This window comes from Monodon monoceros, unplaced genomic scaffold, assembly GCF_005190385.1.
Source record: "Monodon monoceros isolate NGI ecotype Baffin Bay Population unplaced genomic scaffold, NGI_Narwhal_1 Super_Scaffold_20, whole genome shotgun sequence".
In the NCBI taxonomy this organism is placed as follows: Eukaryota; Metazoa; Chordata; class Mammalia; order Artiodactyla; family Monodontidae; genus Monodon; species Monodon monoceros.
In genome coordinates, this window is record NW_021703777.1 from 85,231,361 (window position 1) to 85,246,933 (window position 15,573).

Sequence of the window (15,573 nt, forward strand, 5' to 3'; positions counted from 1 at the left end):
ACTCCATCAATGATAATAGCTATCATTAATCTGACCTCTCCCAGGTCCAGGTATTTGCTAGGCATCTCACATACAGTATTCCTAATTTCCCCAACAACGCTGAGGGGCACGTTTTATCATCCCTCCTGAAACCCACGTTCCTCCCACCAGACAATGTGCTTCTCTGGAAAGTTTCCTGATTCCACAATCTTTGCATCATTTTTTAAAAATTTTACTGAAGTACAACATACACTTAGAAAAGTACGTGAACTTGTGCAGCTCAGGGAAGCACTCAAAAACTCAATACACCTGTGTACCCTGCTCCCGGATCAAAAAGTAGCATATCAGCACCTTGAAGACCCCCTGTATCCCTTGCCAGTCGCTACAGCAACGCCTCTTCCTAATAGTCACTATCCTGACTTCTAACTCTATGGCTTAATTTACCATTTTTATTCTTTCTCTAAATGGAATCTAAAAGTACTCTTGCAACTTGCTTTTGTTCATTCTGTATTGTTTGTGAGATTCATTGCATTGTTGTCCCTTTTCATCACCATATTGTATTCTATTGTGTGAATATATCACAGTTTATTTAGTCATTGTACTGTTGATGGGCATTTGGGGAGTTTCCAGAGCTGCTGGGAACATTCTAGTCCACGTCTTTTGGTAGATTTATGGATGTATTTCTGCTGCATAAATAACTAGTAGAACTGCAGGGACACAGGGTTTGCATGTGCCCAGTGTCAGTAGACACTCCGAACCTCCTTAAAGGTCTTTCTAATATTCCACATCATTTTAATCTTATCTGTGAATTTACATCATTTCCCTTACTAGATTATAAGTGGTTTTTCGATTGAATAAATACTGTCTGTGCACTGGCTCATTTTTAAATGATGGGTCTAACATACAATATAAGATAGGAAACTGAAGTGAGAAAGCAGAAAGGAAAATAAGGTCGGGGGAAAAAAGAATGAAGGTAATGTAATGGCCCAAATTCATTCCACAAGGTACTTTTTAAAAATCTGGACCACAAATGTGGTTGAGCTTCCTATCAGCCAATACAAAGAAGGAAACAAGTTACGCAAATCAATGTTCACGGGATAAATGTACCAACTGTTCAGCAGTGTGGCTATTTCTGGTGCTGAGATTAAAATAAAGTCAACCAGAGTCTTCCTAAAGAGGACATTGAAAATAAAGGATCTAACAACTTCATTTTGGCAATAAGGACGGGAAATTTTGTCAGTTTCTCCCCTCCTCTTGTAATTTCCCTGAACAGGCAACTCTGAGGGAACTAATGCAAACAGATTAGACTCAAACTGTGGTACCTGGAGGTACCTGGAGGGGTCTCTGGAATCTTTTTAGGGGGGTTGCATGATCAAAAGTATTTTTATAATACTGTAGTATCAAAGGCTTTTTGCCTTTTTTTACTCTCTTCTTGTGAGGGTGTACAGTTTTCCAGAGGCCACATGACGTGTGATACAGCAACAGATCAAATGCAGAAGTAGATATGAGAATCCAGCATCTTCTATTAAGCCAGACATTAAAGAAATTTGCAAATTATGTTTCCATCTTGGTAAATACATTTTTCACACAAAAATATGTCATAGTAACCTATGGGTTTATTATTGATATTCGTAAATGAAAAATTTCTTTTAATTTCTAATATAGTAAGCATCTATAGATATAACCCACCTAAGAAGAAACACTTTGGAGTTCTCAAAAATTTTTGAGTGTTCAAGGGTCCCGAGACTATTTGGAGAATGTTCCCGAAAGGATGTTGTTGGTCACTAGGCCCAGAAGATAACTGGTAAAAAAAAATGTTCTGTGATCAAATACACTGGGGAAATGTTATGTCTCTCTTGGAAATTGTCAAATTAGAAGCAAATAAACCTAATTAACTTGAACTCTATGTTTCCTAACTGTATTTGACTAAGATCCCCTCTTTCGAGTGCTTTCCTCATCATCCTGGAGGCACACCTGGGAGGAGTGTGGATGAACCACCAGGCCCTCGGTCAGTCCTCCCAAGTAGCATCTCTTACAACCTGGCTTTTGTCAAGTGTGGGCAGCACAGACCGACACTACAGCTCTGAGAACATCAAGAGCAATCCTTTTATAAGCATCAAGGCAGCTGAGCAGGACAGAAAGCCTCTTTATCTCTGCAAAGAGGTGGACCAAAGGCAGGGTCAAGGCCAGGACATAGGTCCCACTCAGGAGACTAAACTGAGTCTGTTCCAGCCGACAAACAGGCCATCGAGGCCCCAAAGTTCTTGTCTATGACACGCAGACACAGTCATTTCAGCCTGGATATCTTCCAAAGCAGATGTATAGGCACTGGCCTCAGTCACAGAGGAATCTCAATTAAGCACCCACAAGGGGCTTGACTCTTAAGTCACACAACCTTTTGGTGTCCCCTGCAAGGAAAAGAGTGGTCAAATGTCCCCCAAATGAGCCAGTTCTTTTATTGGGCTGTTAACTGTAAGTCAATTAAATGTTAGGGAATGCCTACCAAAAACGATGACTTTGGTTTTGGAACTATCAATCTTTTTTTTTTTTGACAGTAATTAACATAATTATGCCAGTTGTCTGTTAAGCCATCTCCCAGTTCACAAAAATAAAATTATGTCATCAGGTAGCTCATCTAAAAGACAGCATACGGTAATGTGCAAGGCACTCTGGGAAATGTAAAAATGAAAAAGATGTGTCTTTCAAAAGCACATAATCTAGTAAGGGGCCAGAGAGAGCACTAGAGAAAGAAATTCGTATTCTCATGTTCATCTTTGTAGCACCTGGTGAGGTATCTGGTGGAGAATCGCATTCAATAAATATTTGTCTCAATACGTTTGCTACTTACCTTTAAGATTTTTACTTGTATACAATTTTACTTGTATACAAACACCAAACAGTCAAATACCTAGTCAAATATAATGTAGTCAAATAATACTTCTGGGTATCATTTAATGCGCTTACAAAGAAGGATTTACAAAAAATCTTACACCATTGTGAAGTAAAAAGAAATCATTTTAATATACATATTTTCACTCAGTTAATTCAACATGATTTCTACTAGGCATGCATACCCACTCAGCTTGATTTGCTTCATAGTTATTTATTTTTCAAAATGCAGCAACCCTCCCAATGAGATAGTTGAGTTGTACTCTTTATTCTTAAAGAGTACAATGTACCTTGTCCTCAAAGAGTTTCATCAACTTTAACATTTTCAAAGAGCCCTATGAGGCTGCTCAATATGGTGGGTTTTCACTGAAACTTCTTATTTGGAAGACGGCAGAACAGACTAGGATCTTCCCAAGTCTACTGGTTGCTTGTATTCATATCACAGCTCAGGTGGGTAAGAGGTAGAGACTGAATAATAAGTAGATCACCTCCAAATGCAGCTGGGTGAGAAAGCTTCATTTTTAGAAAGGAAACCAAATCATGAAAACCTTCGTAATGGTGTGATTTGTTTCAGGGTTCTTTTGATACTTAAGAAGGGAATTAATCCTGGTGCACACTGCTCTTCTTTACAGCCTTCTAGAGTTTTCTTCTCCAGCCATCGTTCTTTAGCCAGGTGATTTACTGTACTTGCTGCAGAAATGAAAGCATGAAGACTCTGTCTACTTGCATAATCAGAGGTGGTGATAGCCTTTTCATTTCCTGCCAAATGGATCCGACCACACTTTTAACCCTATAGAAAGAAACACGAATAAAAACAGGATTCGTTTTTAAATTTCCTACCACTTCCCTCAACCCCAAACAACTAAGATGACATCAGAATGAAGTTGTGCGATTTCCATGTAGTTGGAGTTAGTGCGGGCAAGCTGCCGGAACCCTGGAACAGGACGGCTGGGAAGCCGTGGCAGCTGACAAGAGACTTTTAAATGGCTCAGAAATTGCCCCATGGCAGGGAGATATGTATCTGGCCTAGCTAAAAAATAAATGAATAAAAAAAAAGACCGCTGCCACAGATTACAAGAGTTTTGGCTAATAAGCTAGAAACCTCTCATTCTCAGCCAACTTGGATCGTCTCAAAGTAACTAACCATTCAGCCATACAGGGAACTTTTGAGCTTCTGTATAAAGCAGAATCCCGCATCGATTAAAATAGCTCATAAGTAAACAGTATTTTCCCATGACGGTGGTGTTTAAATAGGTGCTTGGTAAATATGTCTGCAAAACATCTACTTATGCTTGATAGTTAATTGCACACTTGTTCCACACTTATGCCCACTTATCAAATGCAGAAGAGAAACGTGCAAACTTGCAAAAACTCTTTTGGAGTAACATATTACGAGGAAGTCTTGGGGTGGCAACCTCTAAAATGGCAACTGCTGGGAAATAACAGCACAGTTACAATCCAGCCTCGAAGCAAAGATTTCTCCTGCTGCAAAGCACCACTCCCAACGACAACACACTAGTACACGTGAGACTTTGTTGTGATTTTTACGTTTACCTGGTGGCTGCACGTCTTCTTGGACGATACCAGCTCGATTTATGGCTTGTTCCTTCTCTGAGAAACACAACAGAAAAATTACTCATTAGAGAGGGGACTGTGGGGCAGGGCAGTGGAAATCTTTGTATCTATGTGGAACAATGACACGGGACAATTAGGAAACAATATATCTGAGTGCTAGTAAATTCAGAGCTGCCATTGCCCAAAGCTTTTAGGTTACAGAAGTTAGATCCTATCAAGCAAAAAGACTGGATATTTTCAGTGAAAGAAAGAAAGCCGTACTTCAGAAGAAAAGCTTCTAACGAACATCTTTTCCCAGTGATCTCAGCACTTTGGAAAGGCAACAAAAACAACAGCAAAAGAACAATTTTGAAAGAACTGGTGGGTGTGATATGAGGAGAGCAAGGCTGCTGAACTGCAAGAACAAGTACAATTCAGGAGAAAACGATGCAGTTTAGGTGTCTAAAATGTACTCCACTGAGGGCCTAGACCCAGAGCTAAATATGCTATGTTTTTCATAGGAAATAGAGCAGAAAATTAATCTTTGGGTGGGTGGCTTTGGTTTGGATAACTGAAGCTTCCCTAATTGACTGCAGGTGCTATGCCAATTAGTAAGCACGTTTTAGCGACAGCAGCTTAGCCAGTCTCTTTGGAGATGTCCCACAGGCGAAGGCCAAGAGAAACTGGGCATTTTATGTCTGTGGGCTTCAAGCCCTCACACATCTTTCTAAGTGGTGTCGAATAAACCTAAGGCCTGTGAAAACAAAGACTTATTATTTTAAGTATCTTGGAAAACAAATGGTGGCTTTTCAGCAGAAAGACTTGCAGCCAAAGGATGTTTACTACTATATTATAGTAATTAAGTGTTGTAATCAAACCTTTGTTTTAATCAGGCTGACGGTGTTTCTTTAAATCCACGTTTAGCTCTTATTTAATATTAGGCAGTTTTCTTTATTCTCATAAAGATACACAAGCATAAAGGTATAGGAAACAGGGCTTTTCCAAATCAAATATTCACTGAACTTGCTTCTCCAGTGATGTGACGGAAAGTCAATCCTAAGTGACCTGTCTGAGAGTTTTATCAATGCTAAGTTTTGCTCTGGCAAATAAAACACCGGGCAACAGGGATTATCCGAATCTTGATGTCCAATTCTAAGCAAGACAGAGAAGACACAGCATGAGGAAGTTGCTTATACAGAATGGTCTGATGGCTCCACTGGGCCTCTCTGAAAAGTAGCAGGTAAACAACAACCAAGACCCTGTGGACCAAGAGATGCCAAAAGAGTGGGTGACAATGGGACCTCTGAGGTGTCAGACTTCCTAAAATAACACAAAAGGCAATCTAATTTCCTAAGAAGTTAAATTCCTGTAGGAGTGAGCCCTACCATGCTGTCACCATGTAAGTCTCCAAGTATGGATGTGTCTCAAACATGCTCTTAGAAAATGCCAACTAGTAAAAGACTACACTGTCATCGATCGTGCCAGGAACAAAAACAGATATCATTTTTCACAGCTAAAAGGTCCATTCTCCAGTATCATGGAAGAAGGAAGAGATGAATTTTTAACACATGCTTGATTGCCAGAAAGCATTCTAGATGTCCAGGTTTGAGAGAATCAGACAACCTGGTGAACGGAGCACATTCTCCAAGAGGCAGGTCCTGCAAAGCCAAAGAAGCTGGCAGCCTGCCAAGCATCAGAGGAAGTTGACTTCTGGTGGCAAAGGAATGCCTAATTTGTGTTCTCACCTCTTACAATGAAATGGAGAACCAAGTGAAGAGAAAAGAATCGCTGTCTTCACACTTCCTTGCTAATTGCTAATGAGGTTGGAGAGAGGCTGAGGATTTATTTTAAATAGACCATAATCTCTTTATAATCCTTGTCCTTATGCAACCCCCTCTTTTTTTGGCTTGGATAGGCAATTTAAACCGATTTGCAGAAGGAGTTCCTACCAAGTGATAACCGGTATTAGCATCCTATCTACATCCCCTGGTTCTTTAATCCATTAATGTTTTATAAATACTCTAAGGCCAAAGCAGTCTTATATAAATTCATGATATGACACAAAGACACTTTATTTGTGAATGCGAGACATGCTAAAGGGAAAACAAACTGGTCCCTTGGGACTTAGCAAGCACATCTTGATGAGGTTGACAGTAGGTTTCTGTTTTGCTATCATTAGAGAAACAGCAAATGTCTCTCAACCTCTGGAAAAAAGGGCAACACAGAAGTCAGGGGTTTAACTATGTGGGCAAATCAGGATAAGCTAATTACTGACCTTTTAGTAGTGAGCATGCTTCTATCAGGAGTGAAATGATTGAAACGCAAATATGCAGCATGGGGCCTGGAGCTTTGCGATGCCCGTTAGAAGTTCCCTCTCCAGTGTCTCAGCAAGCCCGACTCTGCCCCCTGGTGCTAAGGCAGTGGGCTGATTTGCAGTTTTAATTGAGGATCCTTAGCTCTACTCAAAGGGCCAAGGTAGATTATTTAAAACGTAGTAATACATGCAGACGGGCTCATTTTTGTATGGTAGCAAAAGAAGCTACCTCGTAATGTTTAAGTCTTTGAACATGAAACCTATCCTTATATTAAATGTCCATACTGTGAAATCTGTGTGACTTGCTACTTTATTTAACATTCACAGCAAATTGATACAGCGTGCCTAACTGCCAGCCCCCTCAGTGGTCTTGTTACTGACTAGTTGAGGGTGCTCTTGGGGAGGACCAGCAGATAAAAACCTAAAAGCAGGTGCAGAATCTGACCTCGTTGGGGGGGGGGCCTACACAGTGAAACCATCACCTCGGGAACACCCCTCCATCTCCTCCTGTCAATGAACAGTTAAAATAAAAGCAACTCACAACCTGAGGTAATAGGACAAATGTCAACATTTGAATATGGACTGTATATTACATAATAACATTGTGTCAATATTAAATTTCCTGGATTGGATAATTGTGATTATGTAAGAGAATGTCCTTGTGCTCAGAAAATACATGCTGAAGTGTTTAGGCATCAAAGCTCACAAGGTCTTCAACTCACTCTCAAATGGTTCAGCAAAATAGTAGTAACAATTATATATGGAATGTAATTATATATGAACATATGCGTGTCCATATGTATGTATGTATAGACGTGTAACATATATATAGCGAGAGAAAGCAAATGTGGCAAAATGTTAACAACTGGTAAATCTAGGTGAAGGACATAAAGGGATTCATTGTACTATTCTTAGATCTTCTCTGTCGGCTTGGATTTTTTTTTTTAACAACAAAAATACACAACTGCAAAACAAGTATAAGGAAGTCCAAGAGCACTGTGACTATTCCACGATAATTAATTGAAAGTCTCTTTTAAAAATAGCAAAAATAAAATAAAATAATACTTTTCTAGTGCTCCCACTTTGCTGCAGTCTGACTTCGGGGTGATCCAGAACTAGACGTGTGTATTGGGGGTGAGTGTGAGCCAGCGGCTGGGGGGACGAAAGGGCCATCGGAAGCGTGGTCTCCTTCCAATACCATGAACACTTTAGTTTCTCACCAGGGTGTGTGGTAGAATCCAGGCAGCTTTGTAAGGCCTGTTAGAAAATAAGACTTTAGTCTGCGAATTTCATTCGACTCTAAGGTGAAAGGAATAAAAAGCATATTCTGAGCACTTGCCATATAATCGGGAAAATGCCCTTCCAAGGTAAGAGGCATTTCTGAGTCAAGTGATTTCTTGCAGGCCTGCTCTGACTCTGTACCACACGCTTGAGGTTGGGGGCGGAAGGGGAATGGGAGGAGAAGTGAGGTATCACAGCTCTCCCACGTAACCTTTGGCTTTACTGGCAGACACTCTCCCCTGTCCTAAAAGCAGGTGAAACAGGGCATCATTAAGCAGCAGACAAGGCTGGGGAGTTAGGGTCTAGTGTCTATCCAGGAATAAATGTGCTAGGTGACCTTGGACAAGTCACCTAAATGAGGGGACTGAATGAACACAAGATTTCTGGCAAAACCCTTTGTGCTTCTGCACATCTAACTAAAGTTAAACATGAACAGGATCACAGAAAATGATCTTATTCTGTCTCATTTCACAGGTTGCCCTGAAATGCTGTTATTTTTTAAAGCCACATTCAGGATCACTGTCTAGTTCCAGGATGCAGAGACAAAAGGCAGACCAGGCTTCAAGTTAGAGCGCCTGAATGTGTGCTATATGTATAGCTTCAAGTATGCTTCCCTGAATGTGGGCTCTTCCCACGAATCATGCTGTGCCAATAGGCTGAAAGCTAATAAGCAACGTCTGGATTCCCTCCAGAAGCACAGCAGAACCATCCCCATACTTCTGGTGTGGGACTGACAACTGCCAATGCCAACTGCCATCTCCCCAGTGCTCATTTCACTACTCAGGTATCACGTGTGGAACTGACCTTGTATTCCCCCTAATACTTGGTGAAGTCTGGCTGAGTTAGTGAAAGAGCTAGAGATCACACTGAATGTCAAAATGAAATTCAACACAGCAGTCTTATGATAATGGCCTGTCTGCTTTTAAATCATAGAAGATCTCCTTGGCTTTATTTTACCTAAGCAGCCTTGTGCCTCTTTTCTACTGCCTTGAGGCTTATTCCAGCAGGGGCCCTAGAGCCTACCTGTCCCCATACCTAGGCCGGCCAGCATCAGTCAGGCTGGCCCAGATGAAGGGTCAGCAGTGTCTCGACACTTGGGCCCTACATGGCCTGGGCTCCTTGCTAGCCTCTGGCTCTCCTTCTCAAGGACTGGGTGTCTGCCCGGCCTTTCCAAGGGCTGTGGGCTTCTCCTTGGTCTGCCCAGAATTCTGGGGACCATAAATGTATGAAGGACGCTCAGAAGAGAAACAGCCAACAAGAGAGGCTAAGGAGTGGATGAAAGGCAGGAGCAAAAGGGCAAAGCCAGGAGTACTGGCGGAGGGGCAGTCACGAAGCCCAGGGAAGAGAGTGTCTCAAGGAGGGAGAGTCTGGCTGGGGCTTGTGCCTCTCACGCATAGTCACCTGACCTCCTGCGTCACAAAGAGAACAGAAGCCACAACAAACAGGAAGCATCTACAACCTCCCAACATCACAGCTACATCTAGAGGTATCCACACCTGCCTTTCTCCTCAGTTGCTGGAAGAGGTGTCCTGCCTTTGTTTTGGTCCAAGTCTCCCTCCTCCATCTGATCTCAAGATCCCATGCCACCTCCCACTCTATGGACTGTCTTCTCTCTCCAGCAGTCTTCTTTGTCCAGAGGCTCTCTTGGCTCTCCCGCTGCTCCCAGCCAAAACGAAAACACAACAGCCCCCTTGACCAGCTGCAAAATAATTCGTCATTCTCCTCTCCATACAGACCAACATCTTTAAACAGTCAACCCAATATACTATTTACTCTTCAATCCACTGCTATCTGCTTTCTGCCATCAAACCATTGAAAGCACTTCTAACAAAACAACCAATGAGCTTTACCTTCTTTTTGCTAAATCCAATGGATATTTTCACTTTTTTTCTTTCTTACCGTCTTCAAGCAGCCTAGCCCTGCTGACCACCCCCTTTTCATGAAGAGCTATCTTCTTGGGGCTTGAGACTGCAGCCTCTTCAGGTTTTAATCCTCGCGCTCTGGCCACTCCTTTGAGGACCCTTCCTCCTCTGACCACTTGCTCTTCAGACCCTCAAATGCTAGTGTTCACCTGCATTCTGCCCTGGACCAGCTTGTCTTTTTCAATCTCTGAATGCTGCCTGGGAGCCCCACCTACTGCAATGACTCTGCTTCCCATCCAATGCCAGTGACGCGCCATCTCTAGCTCCAGCTCAGATCCTGTGGCTCAGCTCCCATCGCCTATAGGAAATCTCCAGGAGCATATCCAGGTACCTGAAACTCAATACACCCCAAACCGAACTAGCATGTCCTCTCGTCCCCCAAACAGACTTCCTGTATTTCATAATGTCTAGTAACATATCTCCTCAGCTGCTGGACCCAGAAAGCTGGGTGTCAATCTCTTTCCTCTGCCTCCCTCACCCCTGAGCTAATCAGTCACAAATCCCTGTAGAGGATTTATTTCTTAAATCTGGCTCCGTAATTCAGTCCTTCTCCCCAGTCCCATAACCACCACCACTCTGGTTAAGGCTACAGTCACCTCTCCCTGAGGTCACAGAAAGCACAGCCTTCCCGCATCTGGCCGTCTTACCTCCAACCTTGACCCTCCCAGCCCCTCCGTCACACACAGTCAGAGATTCCTGGAAAGAGTGAATCTGATCACCTTGCACTCCAGATTCAAATTCTTCAATGCTTTTCCACCGGCTGGACTCTGAGGACAGCAGAGGGTTACTGAAGTATTTTGACTAAGCGAGTGAGAAGATCGAATTCAAAGAGCAAACAGCACAATAGACTTTCCGACAGCCACAATGGAAGACCTGGAGTTCTATACATTCTCTGACACACAAGAATGGATGTTCCCAGTTACAAATTCTCACCAAAGAAACACAAAGATGTATTTCAGAATGAAGAAAACTGAAACTAGAAAGGTGTGAGATGAAAGAAGGATCAGTGAGTAAAGAATGAGGGTAAAGAGAATCAATCAGTGGCTGTATAAAACACGGATGGTACTAAGTGATCTGGGGAGTAATAAACACAAGGCAGGACGGGTGGGGCGTCTGGGACAGGAGCTAAGGCATTCTAAGGTCTTTGTATATTTCATAGGAGGTAAAGATATTGACTAACTTTAAACTGTCACCACAAAAGAAAAAGAGAATGTAAAACTTTCAAACTAGTAGAGGGTAAGAGAATTAAATAAAGAAGCCTTGAAGGCAGAAAAGGAGAAAAAAGGGAAGTACAGAAACAGAAGAATAAATAGAAAACATAAGATAGGAAAAATAAAAATAAATAAATAAATGTAAATATATCAGTAAACATAAGTGAAAATGATCTCAATCCAACAGTTTAAAAAGATTATCAGATTGGATTTTTTTAAAATCCCAGTTTAGGGCTTCCTTGGTGGTGCAGTGGTTAAGAATCCACCTGCCAATGCAGGGGACACGGGTTCAAGCCCTGGTCCGGGAAGATCCCACATGCCGCACAGCAACTAAGCCCGTGCGCCACAACTACTGAGCCTGAGCTCTAGAGCCCGCGAGCCACAACTACTGAGCCCACGTGCCACAAATACTGAAGCCCACGTGCCTAGAGCCCATGCTCCACAACAAGAGAAGCCACTGCAATGAGAAGCCCGTGCACCACAATGGAGAGTAGCCCCCGCTCGCCGCAACTAGAGAAAGCCCGCGCCCAGCAACAAAGACCCAACACAGCCAAAATTAAATAAATAAATTTATTTTTTTAAAAATCCCCCAAAAAAAACAACAAAAAAAAATCCCAGTTTAGGCTGGTTATAAGACTTAAGGACAAATAAAGGCTAAATATAAGAGGATATCTATATCTATATCTCTCTATATATACATATAGATATACACACACACCAGGAAAACACTAACCAAAAGAAAGCTGGTAACTATGATAATATCAGATAAAACAGAGTTCGGGAGAAATATTAGGGGTAAAGAGGACTCATATAATAATAATTGAGCCCCCCCCCAGAATATTCTAGATTGTGTGCACAGAATAATATGGCCTCAAGATATCTAAGTAACAGAATTAAGAATGATCTGGAACCATCATATACAGAGCTCTGTACTCCCAAACAAGAGAATATACATCATTCCCAGCACACAGTGAACATTTACAAAAACTGACTTGTACCAAGTCACAAAGCAAATCTTGACCTATCAAAAAAGCAAAATCATATAGTCTGAAATCTTTGACTACAAATGCGAAGAAGGTAGATCAGCAGCAACACACTAACCAGAAAGACCACAGTGGCTGCTGGGTAAAGAATGGGTGGTTCTGGGGACCAGTGGAGCAGGGAGACCAGCTCAGAGTGCAGGGAGTGGGTGGGGGACTAGGTACGTGTGAGGCAGTGACATGAGAGAAGAGCTCTGACCGTCTTGTCCAGTCACATACACCTGGCACCTAACACAGTGCCACACACAGTAATTGCTAAAATCCAGGTTTAAAAAAATGAAAAGGAAGCTAACTAAATGCTAGCTGAATGCGCTGAAATGAACTGAAGCTCCGTCCTCACAGAGGGTTCCCATGACCCGGTCACGAATGCCTCACCTGGGTCGGTCCACCTGCTTAAATCTCCTTGTCTCACTTCCCTGCCCTTGTGATTCCTTATTTTTGAAATGTTTTTATGGGAAGCCTAGTGTAAAAATATACTATGTGTTTCTACACCTGTTATCTCATTTAATTCACCCCAAAACATGTAAATTCAGTCCTGCAAATTCCACTGTTACAGATGAGGAAACAGGCCAGGCTCCGAGAGGTTAAGTAACGCACCTTAAGGTCCTCCTCTAGTAAGGGATTTAGACCCTCATCTGACTTAATTCTCTCACCCTCTTAGAGAGGCAGTATGGTGCCCTGGTGTCACGATTAAGGGCACTGGTGCAAATCCCAGATCCGGGACTCATCGGTTGTGGGTCCTTGTACAAGTTAACTGTTCCATACCTCAGTCTGTCCACATATAAAATGGGGATGATGATCACACAGCAGCTACAATGAAGGGTTGTTATGAGCACCAAATGGATTGATATATAAGAAGTGCTTAGAAGAGTGTCAGACACATAATAGGCTTTCAATAAATATTAGCTATTTAGTATCATTACCTGTTTAAGGAATCAGTTATGACTCTCAGATAACAGTGTCCAAATTAATTAAAACTGAACCAGAAAAGTGGGCAGGTGTTGACTGCCTTACAGTTAAAAATGCAGCTATTGTAGCCACACGAACTAACTGTTCACTTAAAAGGCCTAATCCGTCTGTCTCAAGGCGACTCAGACAACCATAGACTCCGGACTACCCCTATAAGACTGTTGTTGGGAGACACAGCGCAAACCCACACCCTGAGCATCTGACCCAGAGGAAGGTTTCTCAGCCTTGGCACCATTCGCATTTTGGGCCGGATAATTCTTTGTCGGGGGGGCTGTCCTGTGCATTGCACAAAGTTTAGCAGCACCCCTGGCCTCTATGCACTAGATGCCAGTAGCACACACCAGCCCACCCTATGCCATCCATTTTGTGACAAGCAAAAATGTCTCCAGATAGAACCAACTGTCCCTAGGGGGACAAAAACCATTCCCAGTTGAAAACCACCGCTCTAGTCTTCGTGACTGAAACTTTTCTAGTGGGATCCAAAGCAGACCCCCTTGTCCCAAGTTCAACTCTAGAGGCTGTCATAAAACAGCGTGGGGCAAAGATGCAGTAAGGACGGATAATGCAGATAGATTATACAGGGCTTCACACAGCCCCATGTTCACCCTCACGCATGGTGCATGGAGACAGGCTGGAAGGCAGAATGCTGAGGCCATTTCAATCTTGGCTGATGAAAAGAAGCCACAAGGAAATCTGTGTACTTAAAACGCTCTAACTCAGAAACCAAACGTTGTAGCATCTGTAATGGGCAGAGCATTTACACGGAGCTTTCGCCTTCAAATCGCCAAGCTTTCAGCCTTCGCTAATATTGTCAAGGGGCACAGTTGGCCCTCTTCCATCTTCAAGATGGTTCAGGTTTCCTGGAGAACAAAATGAGCCTCTAATGCCTAATATTTTCTCTCTGACAGATGGTTTCAGACGTATCAAAGTGCTAATCCTTGCTGAGGTATAGGTCTCAAGGAAAGAGAGCTTGGCTTTTAGAATGATAGGACTTGAATGATTAAGGAAGAAAATTACTCGCAGGATATTGACCACTGTCATGTGAGCAACCAGCTTAAAATGAAGACAGCAGAATCTGAAAAAATATTTGAGGAGAAAGGAGAGGAAAAACCCAAAAACCCAGGTTAACAGTTTAGGTTTGAAACATTTCCACTGAAAGACATCTTTGGGAGTGGAAATGAAGTGCAATAAAAACACCTTCAAGCTCAGGATAATTAGGGTCCATCTCCCTCCCCTCAACATCATCATTCCCAGCTTCACTGTCTGGAAGGTCTGGAAACAGAGACGGGAGTAGGAATACTTGTCTTGCCACTTACTAGCTGTGTGTCCTGGGGCATGTTGAACAACCTCGCTGAGCCTCAGTTTCCCCATCTGTAAAACAGATAATACCTACCTCAAAGTGAGGTTGTGTAAATTAAATGGTCCCATGTGTGCCTAATGAGATACATTAAAAGACTTCAGTGAATATGAGTATGAACTACTATTTAGTGTCGACCTACTATGTGCAGATTGCTTTCATTACCACCTTTGATTCTCACCAGAGGCTAGATGATTTTATTATACAAACAGATAACTACTAAAGGGGTTGCTGAGATTCTGAGAGATTGAGTCACTTGTCCACTGTCACAAAGCCGCACACAGCGAGATTCGAACCCGGGTCTCCCTGACCGGCGAACAAAGCTCTGACCATGGCCCCACGTGGGGAAGGGAGGGGAGTTACTGAGGCCAGGCCACCGCGTGGGGTCAGAGGTCACTCTCAGTTACTGGGCCCAGGCCACCGCGTGGGGTCAGAGGTCACTCACGGTATTCCTCCAGCCGCATTAGGGGCCGGAAGTAGATGGGGTAGAAGGCGGCGCCGATCAGGGAGATGAAGCCGCCGAAAATGAGCGCGGTGCGCAGGTTAGTTGTCATGGCTCCAGCCGGTGGCCGCCCTGACCCGCCGAGCAGCCCTCACTCTCGGAACCCCGGATCCCGCCGGCGGTATCGCGGCCCCGCTCGGAAGAGGAGGAGTTGCTTTCGCTTCCGGGCCTTGGGGGCGGGGCTAGGAGGCGGGCCGGGGCCGGGGGCGGGGTGGGGTTGGGGCAGGGGTGGGGCCAAAGGCGGGGCCTGGGACTGGGTGGAACTAGGGATGGGCGGGGTCAGGGACCCGGCGCACCGCCTCCCGGGCTCTCCCTGGCCGCTCGTAGCGCTGGGCGAGCGCGATCCGCGGCAAGAGACTGGAGCTTTAATTGATTCCCTGTTCTGCCCCCGATCCCCCAGCCTGGTTTTTCTCTCGGCCGCTCCACCCACCTATCTTCTGACCTCGTTTACCACTCCCTCCTTTACCAACCACGGTTTTTCGTTCTTCCCCCATTGATTTGATTTTTGTGACTATACCAGGAGGTGGATGCTCTGTATGGCTCGTTGATTTAATC

The 15,573-nt window shown here is 43.5% G+C and overlaps 1 protein-coding gene across 1 annotated transcript; it reads right to left on the reverse strand.

Moving 5' to 3' along the window:
* Positions 1-2,924: 2,924 nt before the first annotated feature.
* SMIM20 (small integral membrane protein 20) lies at positions 2,925-15,150 on the reverse strand. The gene is made up of 3 exons (XM_029234627.1): positions 14,962-15,150; positions 4,423-4,479; positions 2,925-3,658 (listed from the first exon to the last, which is right to left on the reverse strand). Exons 1-3 carry the CDS (start codon positions 15,068-15,070, stop codon positions 3,621-3,623), a joined length of 204 nt encoding a protein of 67 aa, XP_029090460.1. The 5' UTR covers positions 15,071-15,150; the 3' UTR covers positions 2,925-3,620.
* Between the last annotated feature and the right edge of the window lie 423 nt (positions 15,151-15,573).